Consider the following 25,578-nt stretch of genomic DNA (forward strand, 5'->3'; position numbering starts at 1 on the left):
GACGGGTGTCAAGTCGTCAGAACAAATAGAATCAAATGCAACAGTTAGTAGAGACGCTCCCTGCCCAGAAGGAGTTTATAATAATGATAATAATGGTGGCATTTATTGAGCACTAACTATGTGCAAAGCACTGGAGAAGTTACAAGATGAGCAGGTTGTCCCACAGGGGGCTCACAGTCTTCATCCCCATTTTCCAGATGAGGTAACTGAGGCCTAGAGAAGTGAAGTGACTTGCCCAAAGTCACACAGCTGACAAGTGGCGGAGCCGGGATTTGAACCCATGACCTCTGACTCCAAAGCCCGAGCTCTTTCCACTGAGCCACGCTGCAGTCTACCACCCAAGGTAGAGTCTAGAGCCTACAGTGTATATATTGCTACATGCTGTTGCCTCCCTATCTGTGATTTCTTTTAATACCTGTCTCCCTGACGGTATTATAAATACCCTGAGGTTAGGAATTGTGTCCACCTACTCTATCGGTACTGACCCAGGTGTTTAGTACAGTGCTCTGCAGACAGTAAACACTCAATGAATACCACTGATTGATCGGCAGTGCAGTCATTCACTTGGGAACGGCTGTCCCATGGAAGATGGGGAAGACTAAACTTTCTCGGCAGCATGAAGCCCAGTGTGCATACTCACTATGTTGAGAGGTGCATATATAATAATGGCATTTATTAAGCACTTACTATGTGCAAAGCACTGTTCTAAGCATTGGGGAGGTTACAAGGTGATCAGGTTGTCCCACGGGGGACTCACAGTCTTAATCCCCATTTTACAGATGAAGGAACCAAGGCCCAGAGAATTGAAGTGACTTGCCCAAAGTCACACAGCCGACAATTGGCGGAGCCAGGATTTGAACCCATGACCTCTGACTCCAAAGCCCGGGCTCTTTCCACCGAACCACGCTGCTTCCATATGGAAGAAGAAATATATTACCAGGCAAATAAATACTCACTGGTACCCCAAGACCAACCAATCTATTTAAATTCTAAATCCCATGAGTTCCCCGGCTAGTTTAACACAAAAGAAATGGCAGAGTTGGCAACCTGGTTGGATGGACTAAAGTACCAGCCTGGGAGTGAGAGGATTTGGCCTCTAATCTTGGCTCTGCCACTTACCTCTTGTGTGACCTTGGACAAATCGCTTAACTTCTCAGTGCCTCAGTTTCCTCATCTGCAAAATGGTGATTCAGCAGCCGTCCTCCTTCCTACTTAGAATTCGAGTCCATGTGGGACTTGATTATCTTGTATGCATCCCAGCACTTAGTACAGTGATTGGCACATAGTAAGTGCTCAACAAACACCAAAGTTATTATTTGGGACCACTCACTGTGCTAGAAATGACTCGACGGCATAAGACAAGTATGCAGAGTACTGTACCGCGAACTTGGAAGACTATTCGTTAATTCATCCACTCACACTCATTCATTTATTCAGTCGCATTTATTGAGCACTTACTGTGTGCGGAGCACTGTACTAAGCTCTTGGAAAGTACAATTCAGCAACAGATAGAGACAATCTCCCCAACAACGGGCATTGAGAAGAATCAGTTCCACCTGCCTGATGCCTACTTTGAACACTAATCATTAGATACACACCATTTCACACAGCTACTTTGAGCACTTACTGTGTGCAGAGCACTGCTCTAAGCACTACAGGGAGTAGAATATAATAATAAGGAGACACATTCCCTGCCCACAGTGAACTTACAGTCTAAAGGGGCAGAAACCTTCACCATTGATCACACAGCCCCAACTGCTATCCCCTTGCTTTGCATTCATCCGTGCTTAGTACAGTGCTCGGCACACAGAAAGCCCTAAATACGATTAATTAATTCATTCTATTCATATAGTCATTCAGTAAATCAGTGGTAGTCACTGAGCACTTACTTTGTGTGTGAAAGTATTTAACTAAGCACTTGGGACAACACAATAAAGTAGACATAATAATAATAATGGCATTTGTTAAGCGCTTATTATGTGTGAAGCACTGTTCTAAACGCTGGGGGGGATACAGGGTGATCAGGTTGTCCGACGTGGGGCTCTCAGTCTTAATCCCCATTTTACAGATGAGGTAACTGAGGCCCAGAGAAGTTAAGTGACTTGTCCAAAGTCACACAGCTGACAAGTGGCGGAGCCAGGATTAGAACCCATGACCTCTGGCTCCCAAGCCCGGGCTTTTTCCACTGAGCCACGCTGCCCTCACTCACTTATTCAATAGCATTGGATGCCTAATTTGTGCAAAACACTGTACTAAGAGCTGGGGAAAAGATGATAATTAGACCCAGCGCCTAGTCTCCTAAGGACTCGCAACCTAAGAATAAGTGGAAGGAGTTGACAACAGGCACTAAGGAAACACAGAAACAATAACAGCAGAAGAACATAAAAAGATAAGGAGATAAATTAATATGTTAAGAGATTTTTATAAGATCTCCTGATTCCTATAGCTGTGCTCTTTCCAACGGCCGAACAGCAGGGCTCATCTGGGAAATTATAGATTGCTGAGTTTCACTTCTACGCCTGCCAAATTGGTAGGATCTATAATTAAGTTTGGGTCAGTGAATGCTTGAAATATCACGGCCCCTCTAGGGGAAGGCAACATAGTTCTGCCAGGGAAAAATACGCTTCACTGAGCAGCTGGAGCTCTTTGAAGGGAACCTGAGAACGTAAAATACGGGGAAAGGTTCTCTACTAAAGCCTTCAGAAACAAACAGCTGAGTAACAGGATTGGAAAGAATCCTCTCATGGTTAGGAAAAATGAAAATGTAGAAATGAAAAGGTAGCCCATTTTTGGTATGGAGAAGAGTAAACCCGGGGGTCCCTAAGGATTCATTCTGGGGCAGGTTTTGTTTAACATCTTTGAAATCTCCAGGTTTGCGGATGATATTAACTTCTCGGTGGGGATATGCCATCATGATGGGGATAACCCGTTGTTGGGTAGGGACCGTCTCTCTATGTTGCCAACTTGTATTTCCCAAGCGCTTAGTACAGAACTCTGCACACAGTAAGCGCTCAATAAATATGATTGACTGAATGAATGAATAAACTCTAGGAAGACCTCATAAAGCTGAGTCAAGGGGATGAAGTTTCAGCATGAACAAGAGAAGGCAACATGCATAAGGAAAAATCATTCTAATTACAACTAGAATCCTGTGGGTTTAGATTTCTCAGTCATAACTCCGGAAAGCAAACATGGATCTTTTCCCCCCTTCAGAACCAACACGTGAGCAACTCTCCCTGTCTTCAAAGCCCTACTAAAATCATATTTCCTCCAAAAAACCTCCTCTAACATCTCATCTGCCCATCCTATGCACCCTCTCTTCTGTGTTTTTCACATCTGTAATCCTTCAGCCCTTTGAAACTCAACCCTAGCCCCATGACACTTGGGTCTATATCCTTACATGTTGCTTAGCCCTTAGAACAGTGCTTTGCACATAGTAAACGCTTAATAAATGCCATCATTATTCTTCTTATTATTATTATTTCCCCCCATCTGTAATTTCTTTTAATATCCACCTCCCCATTGTGGCAGGGAACATGAGACGATAAGCTCCTTGAGGGAGGGGAAAATGTTTACCAACTGTATTTTACTGTACTTCACTCTGCTGCCTGGATCTTTTTTCTACATAAACGTTCAGGACGTTTCCCGACTCCTCAAGAAACTTCAGAAGTTGCCCATCCACCTCCCCATCAAACAAAAGAAAAAAATCCTCATCACTGGTTTTATAGCACTCCATCACTTTGCCCTCTCCTACTTCATCATGGTTATACTCCTTCTACAACCCAGCCCACACACTAAACTCCTCTAATAATAATAATGATGGTGCTTCTTAAGCGCTTACTATGTGCAAGGCACTGTTCTAAACACTGGGGGGATACAAGGTGATCAGGTTGTCCCACGTGGGGCTCACAGTCTTAATCCCCATTTTACAGATGAGGGAACTGAGGCACAGAGAATTTAAGTGATTTACCCAAAGTCACACAGCTGACGATTGGTGGAGCTGGGATTTGAACCCCTGACCTCTGACTCCAAAGCCCGGGCTCTTTCCACTGAGCCATGCTGCTTCTCTAATGCCAATCTACTCACTGTACCACAATCTTGGCTATCTCACTGCTAACCTCTCACCCATATCGTGCCTCTGGCCTGGACCATCCTCCTCCTCATATCCGACAGAGAATTACTCTCCCACCCTTCAGAGCCTTATTGAAAGCACATTTATTCATTCATTCGGATTTATTGAGTGCTTACTATGTTCAGAGCACTGTACTAAGGGCTTAGGAGAGTGCATTACAACAACAAACAGCAAATGACAACAAACAACAAACGCATTTCCTGCCTATGATGAACTTACAGTCTAGAGAGGGGAAGACGGACATTAATTTAAGTTAAAAAAATGACAGAAAAGTATCTAACTGCTGCAGGGCTGGGAGGGGGGAAGATCAGAGGGAGAAAGTCAGGGTGATGCAGAACATAGTGGAAGAAGAGGAAAGCAGGGGGGTCTAGTCAAGAAAGGTCTCCTAGAGATGTGACGTGACTTCAGTAAGACTTTGAAAGTGGTGGGGGGAGAGTAATCGTCTGTCGGATTTGAGGAGGGAGGATGTGGATGAGGGATCAGCGGCGAGATAGGTGAGATCAAGACACAGTGAGAAGATTAGCATTAGAGGAGTGAAGTGTTTGGGCTGGGTTGCAATAGCAGAGTAGCGAAGTGACATTGGAGAGGGCAAGGTGATGGAGTGTTTCAAAGCCAATGGTGAGGAGTTTTTGCTTGATGTGGAGGTGGATGGGCCACCACTGGAGTGCTCTGAAGAGTAGGGTGTTGTGTCCTGAATGTTTCTGCAGAAGAATGATCCTGACAGGAGAGTGAAGGAGGGATTGGAGTGGGGAAAGACAGGAAGCTGGGAGGTCAGCAAAGAGGCTGATGCGGTAATTCGGGCGGAATAGGATGAGTTATTGTATTAATGTGGTAGAGGGATTTCCCTGATTAGCTCTCCTTTCCTCTTTTCCTGTTGGGTAGGGACTGTCTCTATGTGTTGCCAATATGTACTTCCCAAGCGCTTAGTACAGTGCTCTGCACATAGTAAGTGCTCAATAAATACAATTGATTGATTGATTGATTTCTTTGTCACCCTGACTTGCTCCCTGTATTTACCACTCACCCCCAAACCCCACAGCACTTATGTATGTATCCATAATTTATATTTATTAATGCCTCTCTCCCTCTCTAGACTGTAAGCTCACTGTGGACAGGGAATGTATCTGTTAAGTTGTTATATGGTACTCTCCACAAGTGCCCTGCAGACAGTTGAGTGCTCAATAAATAATATCGATTGATTGTGGTTACGTGTTCATTTTCATTTTCCATAGCTAGCTTAGATTGATGAAATTTTCCAAAATCTGCAATTATTAGGGGCATTTAATGGAGTTTTGTGCTTCATAAAAAGACAACGTTAAGTTCACGCAGTTATAAGGTCTGACACAGACCCAATCAGGCAAAGAACCCAGTGGTGAGTACTACATAGAGAAGAAACCCCTGCTTTCTTCACATACGTAACTCTTGCCATTTCGTTAATGGCGAGTGTTTCCTCATTTGAAAACTTCACAAGGCCCTATGAAGGGTTGCCAGAGAAATTCATTCATTCATTCATTCAATCGAATTTATTGAGCGCTTACTGTGTGCAGAGCACTGTACTAAGCGCTTGGGAAGTACAAGTTGGCAATGCTAAGATCCCATTATTATTAAAGAATGACAAATCCCAAATGATGAATGGAAAAATGCAATATGATGTATGGGAACTGAAGGCTCAGAAAATGAAGCAGTGTGGCTCAGTGGAAAGAGCCCAGGCTTTGGAGTCAGAGGTCATGGGTTCAAATCCTGGCTCCCCCAGATGTCTGCTGTGTGACCTTGGGCAATTCACAACTTCTCTGTTCCTCAGTTACCTCATCTGTAAAATGGGGATGAAGACTGTGAGTCCCCCCCCTTGGGACAACCTGACCACCTTGTAAATTCCCAGCACTTAGAACAGTGCTTTGCACATAGTAAGTGCTTAATAAATGCCATTATTATTATTATTATTAATGATTAAAAGAGTCCTACATCAGACTTTTTCCCCAGCTAGAGTCTTATGCCCATCTCTCATTTTCACTGTCCCTAAGCAATTATCACCATGAAATAGCATAAAAGCACCCTGGCAGTGCCCTTTTTGACAACCCATGCCCTTGACTGCCCTCAAAGTTAGAAATGGCATACGATAGTCTGACCTCCATTCATCAATTGTCAGTACATATTGGTTTGTTCTTGAAAAAACATAGCACCGTCCTAAGTTGGTTAGGATGTATAGAGGGTTGCTAATTCATAAACAGAGTTGGTTATTTCTGCACCTTTTATCTTCACCAGCAAATATACATCATCATCATCATCATCAATCGTATTTATTGAGTGCTAACTATGTGCAGAGCACTGTACTAAGCGCTTGGGAAGTACAAATTGGCAACATATACATCAGGACCAGTAGTGGATCTGCAAGATTTCAATTGAGAAAGGTAGTTTCACCTTAGTTATAGCTGGCAAAGATATGAAAGGATGCATAGCTTAGAAACCAGGGGTGTTTTGTATGTAGAGAAGCAGTGTGGCTCAGTGGAAAGAGGCCGGGCTTTGGAGTCGGAGGTCATGGGTTCAAATCCCAGCTCTGCCACTTGTCAGCTGGGTGACTTTGGGCAAGTCTCTGGGCCTCAGTTCCCTCATCTGGAAAATGGGGATTAAGACTGTGAGCCCCCCGTGGGACAACCTCATCACCTAGCGCTTAGAACAGTGCTTTGCACATAGTAAGCACTTATTATCATTATTATTTGAGAAGATGTAATTTAGGTAAGCAACCATGTCTCTGAAGATGTCCTTGGGTTCCCTTATATTGCATGCATCAACTCTGCTGTTGTCTGTTCACTCGTCAGTCAGAATCCACCAATCTAATCTACTGAGCACTGACAGAGTGCTTACTCTGCGCAGGACACTATATTAGGCATTGGGAGAGCACAGCAGAGTTAGACGACATGATTCTGTCCCAAGTGACCTTGCCAATTAGCAGGAGAGATAGAAACTAAAATCAATTAAAGGGAAGAGCTTGAAAAAGAGTGTAGATATACAAATATAATTACAATAGGGAGAGGGGATGAAGGAATCAGAGAGGCGGAGGGGTTGAAATGTAGGTGTGGAAAATAGAGGGTGTGGAGATGAAACATTAATCAGGGACAGCCTTATTGAGGAGATGTGATTTTATTTGGATTTTGGAGATGGGGAGAGCAGTGGCCTACTAAGCGCTTAGTACAGTGCTCTGCACACAGTAAGTGCTCAATAAATACGATTGAATGAATGAATGAATGGTCTGCTGAATGCGAAGGAGTAGAGAGTTCCAGGGAAACGTGAAAGGACGAGCAAGATATCGTGGACAGGAGAAATAATAATAAAAATAATGATGGCATTTATTAAGCACTTACAATGTGCAAAGCACTGTTCTAAGCACTGGGGAGGTTACAAGGTGATCAGGTTGTCGCACATGAGGCTCACAGTCTTAGTCCTCATTTAACAGATGAAGTAACTGAGGCCCAGAGAAGTGAAGTGACTTGCCCAAAGTCACACAGCTGACAAGTGGCGGAGTCGGGATTTGAACCCATGACCTCTGACTCCAAAGCCCTTTGCTCTTTCCACTGAGCCATGCTGTTTAGAGTGAGGACCAGTGAATACCTTGTCTTGAGAAAAGAAGCTTTCAAGCTGAGGTATAGTGGAAGAGGAGTGAGGAAAAGAAGGGTTAGCTTTAGGGTTAGAGCTAATTGAGTGTCTGAAAATCAAGTTTCTGTGAAATGTGGACTGGAATGGTTAAACATTGGAAATTTTGGAGGAGTTCAGATGCAAGAACAGAATAATATTTTAGGAAATTATCCAGGCAGTGATGTACGGACCAGAAGACAGGGAGATCAGCAAGAAGGTGGAGGTAGTCCTCCAGCCAGGATATAACAAATGTTTGGACCAATAATAATAACAATAACTGCGAAATCTGTTAAGGGGCTAACTAGGTGTTAAGCACTGTACACCGGAGTAGATGCAAGATAATGAGGTCAGATACAGTCCCTGTCCCATACAGGGTTCATAGGCAAAGTAGGAGGAAGACTAGGCACGGAATCCTCATTTTACAGTTGAAGAAACTGAGGCCCAGAGACGTTAAGTAACTTGCCCAAGGGCAGACAGAAAGCAGAGCCGGGATTAAAACCCAAGTCATCTGACTTCTAGGCCGTTAATCTTTCCATTAGGCCAAACTGAACCAATTTAGGACCATTTGGATAGGGAGGAAAACGCAGATTCAAGACTGAATATAGGGGTTGAAAGAGAGAGAGGAGTCAAGGATAAAGTCTAAGTTACAGGCTTGAGAGAGACTCATCCCACCTCCAACCCCACATCCCTTATATGCATATCTTTAAATTATTTATTATAAAAGATTTATTCCCATTAGTGTCTGCCTCCCCCTCTAGACTGAGAGCTCATTATGGTCAGGAAACGGGTCGGCTAATTCTGTTGTACTGAACTCTCCTGAGCATCTAGAGCGGTGTTCTGCATAGTAAGCGCTCAATAAATGCCGCTGATTGATTGATCGAGGAGAGGATTTGGGAGGGAGGATGAGGAATTAAGTTTCAGACATGCTGAGTTTGAGATGCTGGCAGAAATACGAATCTCCTTCTAGATTGTCAGCTCTTTGTAGGCAAGGAACACGTCCACCAATTCTGTTGTAGCATACTCTCCCAAGTGCTTAGTGCAGTGCTCTGCACACTGAAAGCGCTTATTTTCACTGATTGACTACAGACCTCTAGAGTGTAAGTTTGCTATGCGCAGAGAACACACTAGAGTGTGTTTGCTATGGGCAGGGAACACTTCTGCTAATTCTGTTGTACCGTACACTCCCAAGCTCTTATTTCAGTGCTCTGCACATAGTAAGTGCTCAATAAATACGATGGATTGATAGACTGATCAGGCTAACATTGTAGATGGAAGAGGAAAGATAGGTTAATCTTTTCACTGAGTCCTCTTCTTTCCCACAGTACTTTGGCTCATCCTTTAAAACTCCATGCCACAGATCAGTGTGACCTCTCAACATGAAGATTTATCCACAGATCAGATCCTGCCTGGGGCATCAATTCAGCGGAGGAGGCTGGATAGGTTGCTTGTAAAGCAATGTTTTAGCAAGAGAAATACAAATGGTAAAAGGATTTCCGGAAGACTTCAAATGTAAGGGAACTGAAGATTAGCAAACTGCATCCCTACTGTATTATTATTATTATGTGCGATCTAGTCATTTCCGACTCGTAGCGACTCTATGGATATACTTTGTCCAGAATATCCCTCCCTCTGCCATGATCCGCAAACTTTCTGTTGGTTCTTCCGTTGTCGTTGTTATGGTTTCTATCCATCTAGCTGCTGGTCTGCCTCTTCCACGTTTTCCTGGGACTTTTCCTAGCATTAGTGTCTTCTCCAGAGAATTATCCCTACCATATACCGTTACAATTTCTAGCTAACTCCCTCCATTTAGTCCTCTAACACTAACAATGACAAATGTTATAGCACTAGTTAAGCACTTACTATGTGCCAAACGCTGTACTTAGCCTAGTTGAAAGGGAACGGGAGTCAGAGGACCTGGGTTCCAATCTTGGCTCCAACACTTAACTGCTGTTGATCTCTTTTTTTGGTATTTGGTCAGCACTTGCTATGTGCCGTGCACTGCACTAAATACTAAGGTAAACACAAGATAATCAGGTTGGGCTGTGTCCAATGTCCCACATGGGGCTCATAGAACAGGGTTTAATAATAATAATGATAATGATGGCATTTGATAAGCGCTTACTATGTGCCAAGCACTGTTCTAAGCACTAGAGTAGATACCACGTCATCAGGTTGTCCCACGTGGGGCTCCCAGTCTTCATCCCCATCTTACAGATGAGGTAACTGAGGCCCAGAGAAGTGAAGTGACTTGCCCAAAGTCACACAGCAGACAAGTGGTGGAGCAGGGATTTGAACTCATGACCTCTGACTCCCAAGCCCGGGCTGTACCCACTGAGCCGCGCTGCTTCTCTAAGCAGCGTTTGGCAGAGAAAAATAGTGACTTGTCCAAGGTCACACAACAGACAAGAGGAGGAGATGGGAATAGGATCCACATCCTTCTGACTCTTAGCCCACTGGCTCATGCTGCTTCTCTCGGAAAAGCCACTTAAATTATCTATGCCTCAGTTACCTCCTCTGTAAAATGGAGATTTTTTAAATGATATTCGTTAAGCACTTACTAAGTTCCAAGCACTGTACTAAGCACTGGGGTAGATATAAGATAATCAGGTTGGACACAGTTCCGTCCCGCCCAGGGCTCACCATCTTGTTCTCCATTTTAGAAGTGAGGCAAATGAGGCACAGAGATGTCAACTGACTTGCCCAAGGTCACCCAGAAGACAAGTGGCTGAGTCAGGATTCAAACACAGGTCCTTCTGTCCAGGCCCATGCTTTTTTCTCTAGGCCACACTGCTTCTCTATGCCATCCTGTTTCTCCTCCCTTCCTCTTAGACTATGAGCCCAGCGTGGGACGGGGACTGTGTCAAATCTGATAAATTTATACCTACCCCAGCACAGTATAGTAAATGCTGAACTAATGCCATAAATAAATTAAAAACTGAGGTAGAAATGAAATAATCAGGTCAGACACAGTCACTGTCTCACATAGATTGTAAGCTCATTTTGGGCAGGGAATGCGTCTCCTAATTCTGCTGTATTGTGCTCTCCCAAGGGCTTAGTGCAGTCCTCTGCGTGGAATAAATGCTCAATAAATACCGTTGATTGATTGATTGATAGGGCGAAAGGGTAAGGGTATGGAGGAGAGGTATCGAATGTCCATTTTACAGATGAAGAAAATGAGGCACAGGGAGGTGAAGTGGCTTGCACAAGGTCACAAAGCAAGCCAGTGGTAGAGCTGGGCTTAGAACCCAGGTCCCTTAACAAGCGGGGCCTTGCTCTTTCCAAAAGTCCGTGTGCTTTCTCTTTATACCCTACCAGGATAGTAATAATAATGATGGCACTTATTAAGCACTTACTAAGTGCAAGGCACTGTTCTAAGTGCTGGGGAGGTTACAAGGTGATCACGTTGTCCCACGGGGGGGCTCACAGTCAATCCCCATTTTCCAGATGAGGGAACTGAAGCCCAGAGAAGTGAAGTGACTTGCTCAAAGTCACTCAGCTGACAAGTGGCGGAGCCGGGATTAGAACCCACGACCTCTGACTCCAAAGCCCGGGCTCAGGATGAGGATGAGGACCAATATGACACTTGCCCTCAGAGGGAAACTCCCCCTGTCCACTGGAACCAACGCCGACCTTTTCCCCATCCCAATCACCCCAAGAAGCTCCTTCCGTGACGAGAATTACCCGACCAGTCACCCATCCAACCATCGTCCCCCGAGAGTCGGCCCCGCTCCCTTCAGAACCATTCATTCATTCAATCATATTTATTGAGCGCTTACTTCACTGAAATAAGTCCCCCCCCTACTAAAGCTACCTGTCCTGCCCATGGGAGCTGCCCCTTCCCTTCTCCATCTCGAACTGCCCCCACCATGGGACCATCCCCTCTGAAACTATCATTCCCCCCCAACCCTCTCTCCCCTTCCCCCTCCTGTCTCCCATCTCCCGAAGAGCCCCCCTTCCTGTGACTCGGCTGTCTTTGTGACACAGCTCTGTGATGCAGTTCGCGTAGCCTGGAAGCAAGCTCCTCGTCAGGCAGGGCAAGAAGAGGCACCTCAGTCCCGCTGGGCCATGTGGGACTTACTGGAAGCCCTTCTTCTCCCAGTCGTCGCCATCCTGTGGGCCTTTCGATGGCCCTTCCCTGACGAGGGATTCATGCTTCTCTTCCTCATACTGCTCTTCTGGCAGATCCAGAGGGGCCATGTTGAAGTGTGGAAGAAGGAAGACCAAATCTGCAACCTGGTAGGGATCCCGGGGATGGCCCTTCTCCCTTGGGTTTGTGGGGTCTCCGAGAAGAGTATGTCCCCCGCTCCAGCCTTCTTCCTCTCTCCAGTCTCTCCTCTTTCCTTTTTTGTCCTCCTTAGGGCAGGCGTCCAGCCCCAGACGACGATAACCGACCTTCCCACTGCACCAAGGCCTGGCCAGAGCCTCCGCAACCCACGGGAATCTTTCCTTGTTCGGGTTTATGGCTTCCCAAACAAGGAAAGACTCCCATGGGATGCGGAAGGCCTGGCCAGGGCCTCCGCAACCCACAGGAATCTTTCCTCGTTCAGGTTTATGGCTTCCCAAACAAGGAAAGACTCCCGTGGGATGCGGAGACCCTGGGAATTGTCAGGGCTGGAGACAGGCTCTCTGGGCTTTTGTCTGCCAGACGTTTCCTCCAGTTCCCACTCTCAGTTTCCCCGCTGTCATTCATTCATTCAATCGTATTTATTGAGCGCTTACTGTGTGCAGAGCACTGTACTAAGCGCTTGGGACAACAGAGACGGTCCCTACCCAACAACAGGCTCACAGTCTAGAAGGCTGCCCCACCCACAAGTCTTCTGCAACAGATTCACAGGGCAAGACCCGTTGCTAATGATAATGATGGTATTTGTTAAGCGCTTATTATGTGCCAAGCACTGTTCTAAGCGCTGGCATAGATACAAGGTAATCAGGTTGTCCCACGTGGGGCTCACAGTCTTCATCCCCATTTTCCAGATGAGGCGGCTCAATGGAAAGAGCCTGGGCTTTGGAGTCAGAGATCATGGGTTCAAATCCCAGCTCCGCCAATTGCCAGCTGTGTGACTTTGGGCAAGTCACTTCACTTCTCTGGGCCTCAGTTACCTCATCTGGAAAATGGGGATGAAGACTGTGAGCCCCACATGGGATACCCTGATTACCTGTATCCTCCCCAGCAATTAGAACAGTGCTTTGCACATAGTAAGCGCTTATTTTGAGAAGCAGTGTGGCTCAGTGGAAAGAGCCCGGGCTTGGGAGTCAGAGGTCACAGGTTCGAATCCTGACTCTGCCAGTTGTCAGCTGTGTGACTTTGGACAAGTCACTTAACTTCTCTGGGCCTCAGTGACCTCATCTGTAAAATGGGGATTAAGATTGTGAGCCCAAGGGACAACCTGATCACCTTGTATCCTCCCCAGCACTTAGTACAGTGCTTTGCACATAGTAAGCACTTAAATACCAAAATTATTATTATTATTATTCAGTGACTTGCCCAAGGTCACACAGCTGACGAGCGGCGGAGCTGGGATTAGAACCGGCTAGTGAGGAGCAGCATGCATAGTGGGTGGCGCCTGGGCCTGGGAGTGAGGTCATGCATTCCAATGTCCGCTGTGCATCCTTGGGCAAACCACTTCACTTCTCTGTGCCTCAGTTACCTCTTCTGCAAAATGGGGATTGAGATTGAGCCCCACGTGAGACAGGTACTGTGTCCAACCTGATTCGCTTGAATCCACCCCAGTGCTTAGAACAGTGCCTGGCACATAGAAAGCGCTCAACAAAAACCACAATAATAATAATTATTATCCATAAAGAGAAGTTCTCCTTCTAGGAGAAAGAAGACGCAAGCAGAGCACACCCAGGCTGGGAGGGGCAAGAAGCAAAAGAGAGAATACAGCTTTTTCAGCCTTCGTGGCTCAGTGGAAAGAGCCCGGGCTTTGGAGTCAGAGGTCATGGGTTCAAATGCCGGCTCTGCCAATTGTCAGCTGTGTGACTTTGGGCAAGTCACTTCACTTTTCTGGGCCTCAGTTACCTCATCTGGAAAATGGGGATTAAAATTGTGTGAGCCCCCCGTGGGACAACCTGATCACCTTGTAACCTCCCCAGTGCTTAGAACAGTGCTTTGCACATAGTAAGTGCTTACCAAATACCATCATTATTATTATTCTTCTCACCTGACAGGGAGAGCGGAGCCCAGCCCAAAGCCCTGCTAACCATCCTGCTTCCATCCTGAATCGGCATCGTCTGAAGTATCGGCTGGAGGTCACGTCAGATGAAGGTACCGTCCTCTGCTTCGCTCTTGGTGGCCAGGCTCGCCACCAGGAATCCCGACGTCTCCCCCGACGTCTCTCAGGGGAAAGAGGACCGGGCCCTGTGAAGTGGCTCCTTTCAGCCCCTTTCAGAGCTCTGACACAGAGCCTGATTGCCGGGGACAGCTCAAATGACCTTGGATCTGTGACCTAGACTGTAAGCCCACTGTTGGGTAGGGACCGTCTCTATATGTTGCCAACTTGTACTTCCCAAGCACTTAGTATGGTGCTCTGCACACAGCAAGCGCTCAATAAATACGATTGAATGAATGAATGAATGAATTACCTTTGAGTGGAGCCGTGACCTTTGAGCATTTGGTAGTCAGTCCCACGGCATTTATGTGCATACCGTGGCTCAGTGGAAAGAGCCCGGGCTTTAGAGTCAGAGGTCATGGGTTCAAATCCCAGCTCCGCCAATTGTCAGCTGTGTGACTTTAGGCAAGTCCTTTCACTTCTCCGGGCCTCAGTTCCCTCATCTGGGAAATGGGGATGAAGACTATGAGCCTCCCCGTGGGACAACCTGATCACCTTGTAACTATCCCAGCACTTAGAACAGTGCTTTGCACATAGTAAGCACTTAACAATTGTTATCCTTATAATTATTATTAGTAGTAGTATTATATTTTTAAAACAATTATATTAATGTCTGTCTCCCCCTTAAAACTATAAGCTCATTGAGAACAGGCTTCGTGTCTGCAACTCTGTTGTATTACACTCCCCCATTCTGCACACAGTAAGAACTCAATAAATAATTCATTCATTCAATCGTATTTATTGAGTGATTACTGTGTGCAGAGTACTGTACTAAGTACTTGGGAAGTACAAGTTGGCAACATAGAGAGACGGTCCCGACCCAACAGCGGGCTCACAGTCTAGAAGGGGGAGACAGAGAACAAAACAAAGCATATTAACAAAATAAAATAAATAGAATAAATATGTACAAATTCGAGTAATAAACAGAGTAATAATAATAATAATACTGGCATTTGTTAAGCACTTACTATGTGCAAAGCACTGTTCTAAGCCTTGGGGGGGATTCAAGGTGATCAGGTTGTCCCACAGGGGCTCACAGTCTTCATCTCCATTTTCCAGATGAGATAACTGAGGCCCAAAGAAGTTAAGTGACTTGTCCAAAGTCACACAGTTGACGAGAAGCAGCATGGCTCAGTGGAAAGAGCCCGGGCTTGGGAGTCAGAGGTCATGGGTTCAAATCCAGGCTCTGCCAATGGTCAGCTGTGTGACTTTGAGCAAGTCACTTCACTTCTCTGTGCCTCAGTGACCTCATCTGTAAAATGGGGATTAAGATTGTGAAACCCACGTGGGACAACCTGATCGCTTTACATCCTCCCCAGCGCTTAGTACAGTGCTTTGCACATAGTAAGCACTTAACAAATGCCATCATTATTATTATTATTATTACGAAGTGGCGGAGCTGGGATTAGAACCCATGACCTCTGGCTCCCAAGCCCGTGCTCTTTCCACTGAGCCATGCTGCTTCTCGATAAATAATAATAATAATAATAATAATGATGATGGCATTTGTTAAGTGCTTACTATGTGCAAAGCACTGTTCCAAGCACTGGGGGGGAATACAAGGTGATCAGGTTGTCCCACGCAGGGCTCACAGTCTTAATCCCCATTTTACAGATGAGGTCACTGAGGCTCAGAGAAGTGAAGTGACTTGCCCAAAGGTCACACAGCAGGCATGTAGCAGAACTGGGATAATAATAATACAATAAATAAAATAAATACCACAGATTGATGGATTTTGGGGAAAGGGTGGAGGTGCGACATGGGGTAAATGCTGTCAGGGGGCTCTTTCACCACCCTGGTTTATGTTTGGCCTGCGGGGCTTGTAGGGTGGAGAAGCAGAGATCCCGGGCCCAACCCAGTTCTAAATAGCAGGAATAGCTTTTCCCAAGAACCCCCAAGTAACCCATTCTCTTGGTTTTCAGTTTGGAGGCTAGGCCAAGAACACACCAGGGATCCCGAGGCCATCCTGAGTCTCCTGAAAAGGTGATCTGTCTTCCTTTTTCACACATTCTGGGCCCAAACATGAAATCCGGTGCTCCCCAAGGAAGAGGTGTCCAATCTTGGGGGTGCAGACTTGATTTCAGGGAGTTCCTGACAACCTATACTGATATGATCGTATTCAATCAGCATTCACCCTCCTATCTTACCTCGCTGATTTCCTTCTACAACCGAGAACTGTACCTCGGACTCTTCTGATTTCACCTTTGCCCACATCCACATCCCTTTTGATTGTCTTGATGGGTAAAACTACTCTCAGGCTAAGGGGCCACGTATGCTTGAACATCTGATTCAAATCCCTTTCTTTTCCCAACCCCGTTGTCCAAAAACAACCGAAAGCAAACCCTGAGACTTGAAAATTTGAACAAGGAAAGCAGTTGGCTGGTAAATTAGTTTAGTAAAAGGAGACACAGTCGAGGTTAGTTTTGCTCTATAATTTTGATAGTTGTCTTTTTCACTCAAAAAAAAAATGTCTTTCACATCGTTTGTACATAAGCGTAGTTAATCCATCAAAAACATTTATTAAGTGCTTTCAGTATGCAGAGGCCCTATACCGGAGTTACTTGAAGTGAACCCCTCCGGAAAGGAAAAGACCTCCTCCATCTCCATGGTAAAATAAATAATCTGAGAAAGAGAGGATGCGTTCAGAAGTCCAAAACAACACAGTTCAAAGGCTCACCCCAAACCGCTGCACAGACCAGTGGACTCCTGCCCGAAGAGCAAAGATTATTGTCCCCTGATTCGTCTTTCACCACCTCCAAAATCCTTTGCCCTTCTGTGCTTCTGCCTTAAAAGTAGGCTTCCTCACCTCTGACATCACTCTGGGCAATAATAATAATAATAATAATAATAATGGCATTTGTTAAGCACTTACTATATGCAAAGCACTGTTCTAAGCGCCGGGGGTGATACAAGGTGATCAGGTTGTCCCACGGGGGGGGGGCTCACAGTCTTAATCACCATTTTACACATGAGGTAACTGAGGCTCAGAGAAGTTAAGTGACTTGCCCAAGGTCACACAGCAGACATGTGGCGGAGCTGGGATTAGAACCCTCTGGCTCCCAATCCCGTGTTCTTTCCACTGAGCCACGCTGCTTCTCTAAGGTACGTCTGCATATTTTCAATACTCCTCCTGGAGATGATGGATTATTGGCTAGAGCAGGTACTGGGAGTCAGAGGGTCATGGGTTCTAATCCTGTCTCCACCATTTGTCTGCTGGGTGACCTTGGGCAAATCACTTTACTTCCCCGGACCTCAGTTACCTCATCTGGAAAATGGGGATGAAGACTGTGAGCCTTGTGGGGAACAAGAATCGGGTCCAACTCGATTTGTTTGTAACCACCACAGCACTTTGTGGCTCAGTGGAAAGAGCCTGGGCTTGGGAGCCAGAGGTAATGGGTTCAAATCCCGGCTCCGCCACTTGTCATCTGGGTGACTTTGGGCAAGTCGCTTCACTTCTCTGGGCCTCAGTTCCCTCATCTGTAAAATGGGGATTAAGACTGTGAGCCCCAAGTGGGACAACCTGATTACCTTCTAGACTGTGAGCCTGTTGTTGGGTAGGGACCGTCTCTATATGTTGCTGATTTGTACTTTCCAAGCGCTTAGTACAGTGCACAGCACACAGTAAGTGCTCAATAAATATGACAGAATGAATGACCTTGTACTCCCCCCACCAGTGCTTAGAACAATGCTTGGCACATAGTAAGGACTTAACAAATACCATCGTTATTATTACAATGGTGCCTGTCACATAGCAAGCACTTAATACCTTAATTATAATCTTTACCTCTTCTCATTGTATTCCCTTATCCTTCTCTTTTGTGGTTGTAAATCCTCTAATCCCATCCTCCTTGTGTTTTATTCATGGCCGTGCTACTGTCGGTAACTAAACTGCCCACCCTGTCCTCCAGTTCCTTTCAGTATTCACCCATAATAATAGTAACGATTAATAATCATGGTATTTGTTAAGCCCCATGTGGGGCTCACAGTCTCAATCCCCATTTTACAGAAGAGGGAACTGAGGCCCAGGGAAGTGAAGTGACTTGCCCAAGGTCACACAGGTGACAAGTGGAGGACCTGTCATAGGCCCGTGCTCTATCCACCTTGCCACGCTGCTTCAAACATGTAGTTAGAATGGCTCAAACTTTATCTATCAGCCAATGCCCCTGCAACTTCAATATCAGCCCTGACTAACGGAGAGGTGATACGGTATCCAGGAGGGGCGACTGGATATAGAGAAGATGGCAGACACTGTGGACCACTGTGGACAAGTGGTGTGACAACTGGGCAGAACTGATGAGCCATCAGGAGCCCAGGATTCCCTCAGACCGAGGAATTTGTCCCCCCAACTCTGCGGAGGAGAGGCCTGACTCTCTTCTTACTACCAATCTGGATGTGCCCTCCATTCCCTGGGACACTGGGACTGAGGATAGACTGGAGATAGGAACCGATGGAGAGTAACCGTGCTTGAAAGTTCACCCCGTTTTGATAGAAGAAATTATTTATTGAATGAGGAGGAGAAGACATAGAAACAGGACCAGGCCCAACAGTGTGGAGAGTCGAGAGTCAAAACTTGTTTGGGTTTGTTGTCCGTCTCCCCCTGCTAGACTGCGAGCCCGTTGTTGGGTAGGGACGGTCTCTGTATGTCTCCAATTTGCACTTCCCAAGTGCTTAGTACAGTGCTCTGCACACAGTAAACACTCAATAAATACTATTGAATGAATGAATGAAGAGGGACCAGTTGATGAGAAGCATTAATGCTGATTTGACATAATAACCATAGTAGCAGTAATAACGGTCAAGCACTTATTATGTAGCAAACAATGTGCTTAGTGCTGGGGTAGGTATAAGACGTCTCTGTCCCACATGGAAACTCAGTCTAAGGAGGAGGGAAAACAGGTACTTAATCCCCATTTCGCAGCTGAGGAAATCGAGGCACAGAGAAGTTAAGCGACTGAATCAAGGTCAAATGGTGGAGGTGGAACTAGAACCCAGGTGTCTTGACTCCCAGTGGATGGTCTCCTGCTCAGACTGAGAAGTCTGGTGGGTCCTGAGGAAGGGGATTTCATATATGTGGTGGTTTGACAAGGGCCCCGCTACATTCTCCCGCTGCTCTCATTCATTCAATCGTATTTATTGAGCACTTACTGTGTGCAGAACACTGTACTAAGTGCTTGGGAAGTACGAGTTGGCAACAAGTTGGCAATCCTCGCCATTAGCCAACAATCTCAACCCCTTTACGGCTCAGCCCTAGATATAGTCCCTAGGGTTCTTGGCTCTGGCTGCCTCAATGCTGTTCAAATCATTTTCTTTCTTTTTGGGGGCTGTTTTTCAAGTGCTATGTGCCAGACACTGTACTAAACACCAGGGTAGATAGCCCACACACAACATGGCCCAGTGGATAGAGCACAGACATGCCTAGAAGTCATCCCGCTCCATCACCTGCCTGTTGTGTGACCTTGGGCAAGTCACTTTACTTTTTCAGAAACTCACCACTGATCAGCAAGGTTAGCATGGAAAGTTTTTACTCGGTTTTACCAGTGTGCAAAGGAGTGACACATACATACACTCACTCCTTCACTCCAGCAAGGGCCCAATACCAATCTGCTGGTCCAGGGAGCCCGTTCTGCCATCGCTTCTTCTTTCTGCCTTCTCTTACTTTCCAGTGCTCCTTACTTTGCAGGCTTCCTTGCAACTTAAAACGACCGCCTTTTATCTGCCTTATTCATGGCACCTGTGGCTCTGCGTGGCGTTCGTTGATTGTTGAGGCCTGTTACCAGAAAAAACAGGGAGAGAAGGCCGCAACTCCCTCCCTTCTCCACTTCTCAGGCCAGCAATCACCTGCGTCCAGTAAAGTCCATTGCGGCCTTCGCACATCTCTTCCTTGTGGTTGTTCACTGGGTCATAAACGGTCACGAATAAGGCAGTTTGTGGGCTCAACACTAGACGGTGAGCCCATTGTTGGGTAGTGACTGTCTTTGTGTTGCCGATTTCCCAAGCGCTTAGTACAGTGGTCTGCACACAGTAAGTGCTCAATAAATACGATTGGCTGAATGAATCAGAGATTAAGACTGTGAGCCCCACATGGGAGAGGGATTGTGTCCAATCCAGTTTGCTTGTATTGATCCCATCACTTAATACAATGCCTAGCACGTAGTAAGGACTTAATGAATGTCCCCATTATTGGTAGAGTGGATAGAACATAGGCTTGGGGTCCGAAGATCAAGGGTTCTAATCCCAGCTCCGCCACCTGTCTGCTGTGTGGCCTTGGGCATGTCACTTCACTTCTCTCTGCCTCAGTTCTCTCATCTGTAAAATGGGGATGAAGACTGTGAGCCCTGTGGGGGATAGGGACCTTATCCAGCTCGATTTGCTTGTATAGAGAAGGAGCGTGGCTCAGTGGAAAGAGCCCGGGCTTTGGAGTCAGAGGTCATGGGTTTAAATCCCGGCTCTGCCAATTGTCAGCTGTGTGACTTTGGGCAAGCCACTTCACTTCTCTGGGCCTCAGTTCCCTCATCTGTAAAATGGGGATTAAAATTGTGTGAGCCCCCCGTGGGACAACCTGATCACCTTGTATCCCCCCGGCGCTTAGAACAGTACTTTGCACATAGTAAGCACTTAACAAATACCTTTATTATTATTATTATTACACCTCAGTGCTTAATACAGTGTCTGGCACAGAGTAAGCACTTGCCAAATATCATTATTACTGTTATTATTACAAGAGAATTGGGTTGGACACAGTTCCTGTCCCACAAAGGGCTCGCAATCTGAGTCAGAGAGCATAGAATCCTCCTTTTACAGATGAGGGAACTGAGGCCCAGAGAAGGTAAGCAATTTGCCCAAGGTCACCCAGCAGACAACTGGTGATCATTCATTCATTCAATTGTATTTATTGAGCACTCACTGTGTGCAGAGCACTGTACTAAGTGCTGGGATTACAACCCAGGACCTCCATCTCCCAGGCCCGGGTTCTTTCCACTCAGACACCCTGCTGCTCTAATCCCCGTCTCAGTCCAAATCCCCGGCCTCATCCTGACAACAGCGATCAAGTCCCATTCCCCATCCTGTCCGCCGTGGTTCCTGATCATCGAGGGCATGGTGACCCATCTAGAAAGGAGAATGAAACAGGGAGCCAACTGCGGAAACCCTAGCGCGTGAGAGCCGGGCAAGTCAGTGACGGGTGTCTGTTTCTCCTCGGCTGGAAAGAGTGGCTGTTCTATTTACAGGTGCGGCTTGGACACGTTCAGCGGCAAAGACAGCTGCATCATCTGCCAGTACCTCAGGAACGAAACCCAGAGGTTCCCACCACCCCCGACTGGCTGGGATGAGTGGCCTAGGCCCAGAGTGTCTTTCCGCCGAGTCTCACGGCCCTGTGACTCCAGATTGGCCCGATGTACCTGTTGCGCAGGGGCTCTGCCTCCCCACAGGGATGAAAGACCTCAGATTCTGCAGGTAGAGGAGAAATGTCGACACCCTCGTGGGCCAGGGTTCCGGCGCTCTGGCTCCAGACAGTCAGAAAACCCTAAAAAGGAAGACCGTAAGGACCTTCAGGCTCTGCCTGAGGCCTTCCCCGTGAGAATGAAGCCCCTCTCCCGGCCCTCTCTCCTCAGCCCGGAGACCCGCAGACTCCTGGAGCAGCATTTGAAGTCCATGCTCCACTTCCAGCAATTGGGGCTGCCCAGATGGGTCCTGGAGGCCCAGTGGCTGTTAGCTCCTCAGATGGGAGATGAAGACATCCAGCCCAGCTTTCCCTGGAGAAAAGGTTTGGTCACGCCTGAAGACTCCCTGAAGAGCAAAAAGGAGGAGCACATAGAAGAGCACATGGTAGATAAAAGCCGACAAATTATCCCCTCAGTGGTGCCCAGCTCCACACCACCACAGGCCCTTCTCAGCTCCCAGGGCCCCCCAGTTCTCTCCGGCCCCAAAAGTCTGGCTCCCCCTTCTCTGGACCCTCTTGAGACCAGACCTCGGACACCGGACCGGAGGACCGCTTCTTTTCCGAAGCTGAGTTCAAACCTCAGACCGCGGGAGGACCGACGACCCCCGGCCAAGCCAGCGGTCCCGTCCGAGGCTTCAATGAAGAGCCTGGATTCGGTCTTGAGGGAGAAGTACCGGGATTTCCTCTCCGGGTTTGGTCTCGTGTACAACGGAGCCATCGGCAGTGCTGTGTCTCAAGCCGAACTTGCCCGGATTTCAGGAAGCGCAGAGGGCGAGCCTGCCCCCGTCAAAAGACATCTGGAGCGCAGTGGGGGAGATGAACCGAACAGGGAGGAATCTAAAGAGCCAAGACTCTCTCTGACCACTGACTGCAAAGAGGCTTCACTGGAAGGGAGGCGACATCGCCACTCCAGGGAAGCTCGGGATCGCGACCGACCTTCTACCCAAACGGCCAGGGCACCGCGACGAAAGAGCCGGGGCCCACATCATCCTGATTCATGCCCCTCCAAGACATCGCTCTGCCCTCCCAGGGCTGCAGGAGGCTTGGGGGCTCCCACGGGCATCCAGGAGAGGAAGAAGAATATCGGCCAAGGCCGCGGCAGAGCCCCCGTCTCTAACTTGGCAGCAAGGGACGTGGCATTCACCAACTCCTGTGGCCCTAAAGTTCTCACATTGGGCCCGGAGAGGGACAACTGAGGCTTCCAGAAGCTGCCCAGAGAAAGATGAAAATCCAACAGAGACCTCGTGCTGAAGGGAATCAGCCAATTCTCACTATAGCCCAGTCACCAGTTTCATTCACCCCTTCTTGATTTCTTTTCAAATATAGTGCTCTTTCTGTGGGAGAGCTATGTCTTCCGTCTGTCCCACCGGCCCCGGGTTGCAGCCAGGACTGGGAGCTCTGACACGCTTGGGGGATTTGGATTGTTTTCGCTGGGGGTTGGGACAGAAAGTCCATCAGTCGGTCAGTCTGTCGGTTAGTCTTATTTATTGAGTACTTAGTAGCATGGCTCAGTGAAAAGAGTGTGGGCTTTGGAGTCACAGGCCATGGGTTCAAATCCCGGCTCCGCCAATTATCAGCTGTGTGACTTCGGCAAGTCACTTCTCTGGGCCTCAGTGACCTCATCTGTAAAATGGGGATTAAGACTGTGAGCCCCCTGTGGACAACCTGATCACCTTGTAACCTCCTCAGTGCTTAGAACAGTGCTTTGCACATAGTAAGTGCTTAATAAATTCCATTATTATTACTGTGTGCAGAGAGCACTGTATTGAGCATTTGAGAGAGTACAATATAACAACAGAACGGACACACTCCCTGACTACAACGAGCTTACATTCTAGAGGGGCAGACAGATATTGAGAAGCAGCGTGGCTCAGTGGAAAGAGCGTGGGCTTTGGAGTCACAGGCCATGGGTTCAAATCCCGGCTCTGCCAATTGTCAGCTGTGTGACTTCAGGCATGTCACTTCTCTGGGCCGCAGTTCCCTCATCTGTAAAATGGGGATTAAGACTGAGCCCCCCGTGGGACAACCTGATCACCTTGTAACCTCCCCAGCGCTTAGAACGGTGCTTGGCACATAGTAAGCGCTTAATAAATGCCATCATTATTAATATAAAGAAATAAAATTACGGATCTATAAATAAGCGCTCTAGGGCTGGGTTGGGGGGAAGAATAAAAGGAGCAAGTCAAGGAGATGCAGAAGGAATTGGAAGAAGAGGAAAGGAGGGCTTAGGGAAGGCCCCTTGGAGGAGATATGCCTTTAAAAAGGTTTTGAAGGTGGGGAGAGAAATTGTCGTCCGTTACAAAGAGGAGGGCACTCCAGGCCAGAAGCACAAAGTGGATGAGAGGCTGGCTGCGAGAGAAACAAGATTGAGGTTCAGTGAGCGCGTTGGCACGGGAAGAGTGAAATGTGAGGGCTGGGTTTTAGTAGGAGAGTAGCAAGGTGAGTTAGGAGGGGATTGAGGGCTTTAAAGTGGATGGTGAGGGGTTTCTGTTTGAAGCAGAGGGAGATAACTACCACTGGAGGAACAGGGATGAGCAATGAGGGGTGGAAGTCAGGAGTGGACAGAGGACAGAGGAGGGGAGCGTCAGGCGTGAATCCTCCCCCACATTAGCACCGGAGGACAGCTCGAGCTGAAGCAGGTCAAACTCATTAGGAAAGGCTTCACTTCTCAGAGCTGATGGACAGGGGTAGAGCAGGGGCCTGGGCAGGAAACTTCTAGCCCAAATGGAACCAGTCAAAACCAATCCAGTTCAAATCACCGTTCACTGGATCTACTACTTCCCTGTAGGCATCCCACAGCACATGTTCTTCTCCCTCTCCGGGGAATGGGCCTTGTTCCTCCAGAGTCCTGGAATAGTGGATAGCACACTGGCTTGGAAGTCAGAAGGTCATGGGGTCTAATCCCAGCTCCGCCACTTGTCTGCTGTGTGACCTTGGGAGAGTCAATTCACTTCTCTGTGCCTCAGTTACCTCATCTGTAAAATGGGGATTGAGACTGGGAGCCCCCGTGGGACAGGGATTGGATCCAACCCGATTTGCTTGTATCTGCCCCAGCCTTTAATACAGTGCCCGGTACAGAGTAAGTGCTTAATAAGTACCATAATTATTACTTTGGATTCTGAAATCCAGAGATCCTCAATTATGCCTCCCTGTGCTCTGTTTTCTTCCAGTGTGCAGAGCACAAATTCTCCCTCCACCTCACTCTTCCAAGCCCCCAACTTACAAACATCTCACCTCAGGGCGGCCGAGGGTCTCTCTTTCCCCAACGTGGCAATTCTATTTCCTTTGCCAATTCCCTCTCTGATTGATTCAGCTATGCCTTCATGGAGGGGCATGATGGAAGGATTTTCCTAGCTTCCTTCTCCCCCTCCTAAGTGGGTGGGCCCCAGGAATCGGTTGTGTGGAGCCCAACAAAAAATTAAGTCGCAGCAACATACCCCAGGGGGTTTTTCATTGCAATAGTTACTACAGTTCCTTGTGGACGAGGACAGACATAGTCTGCTGCCCTAAAGGCCGGCTCATCACCACCATGGCCTAGTGGACAAAGCAGAGGCCTGGAAATCAGAAGGTCATGCGTTCTAATTGTCTGCCAATTGTCTGCTGCGTAACCTTGGACAAGTCACTTCACTTCTCTCTGCCTCAGTTCCCTCATCTGGAAAATGGGGATTAAGACTGTGAGCCCCAAGTGGGACAAACTGATCACCTGGTATCCCCCCAATGCTTAGAACAGCGCTTTGCACATAGTAAGTGCTTCACAAATTCCATAATTATGATTATCATTATCGCTGAAAGGTGGGAGAAGTCCATGGTGGTCGTGGTGTTTCTTCACACTAACAACAGAACCCAATCAAGTGCGGCTCCGGTTTCCTTATTTGAGGACAGGCCGTGGCTGAAGTTGGAGAAGGGAAGGCTGAAATCAACAATAGGGGAAGACAAGGTCGATTAATGCAAAATGGGAAATTGAAAACAAAATAGAGTAAGGCTGGTTAGGAGTTGGTTTCCACAGCTGCAATGGCCAAATATTAAGCAGCTGGGAGAAATAATCC

The 25,578-nt window shown here is 47.2% G+C and overlaps 1 protein-coding gene across 1 annotated transcript; it reads left to right on the plus strand.

Annotated features, from left to right (window-relative positions):
* The first annotated feature begins 11,821 nt into the window (after positions 1 to 11,821).
* LOC119932470 lies at positions 11,822 to 22,867 on the plus strand. Its single transcript, XM_038751682.1, has 4 exons — positions 11,822 to 11,998; positions 13,934 to 14,030; positions 16,017 to 16,077; positions 21,321 to 22,867. Exons 1-4 carry the CDS (start codon positions 11,828 to 11,830, stop codon positions 22,726 to 22,728), a joined length of 1,737 nt encoding a protein of 578 aa, XP_038607610.1. The 5' UTR covers positions 11,822 to 11,827; the 3' UTR covers positions 22,729 to 22,867.
* Positions 22,868 to 25,578: the final 2,711 nt, after the last annotated feature.

This window comes from Tachyglossus aculeatus, chromosome 9, assembly GCF_015852505.1.
Source record: "Tachyglossus aculeatus isolate mTacAcu1 chromosome 9, mTacAcu1.pri, whole genome shotgun sequence".
In the NCBI taxonomy this organism is placed as follows: Eukaryota; Metazoa; Chordata; class Mammalia; order Monotremata; family Tachyglossidae; genus Tachyglossus; species Tachyglossus aculeatus.

Excerpts from the sequence above, each read along its gene's own strand:
- LOC119932470 (XM_038751682.1), top strand. The coding sequence starts at position 11,828 with ATGTGGGACTTACTGGAAGCCCTTCTTCTCCCAGTCGTCGCCATCCTG. Across the intron at positions 11,999-13,933 it reads AAGACCAAATCTGCAACCTG|GGAGAGCGGAGCCCAGCCCA; the intron begins GTAGGGATCCCG and ends CTCACCTGACAG. Across the intron at positions 14,031-16,016 it reads GGAGGTCACGTCAGATGAAG|TTTGGAGGCTAGGCCAAGAA; the intron begins GTACCGTCCTCT and ends CTTGGTTTTCAG.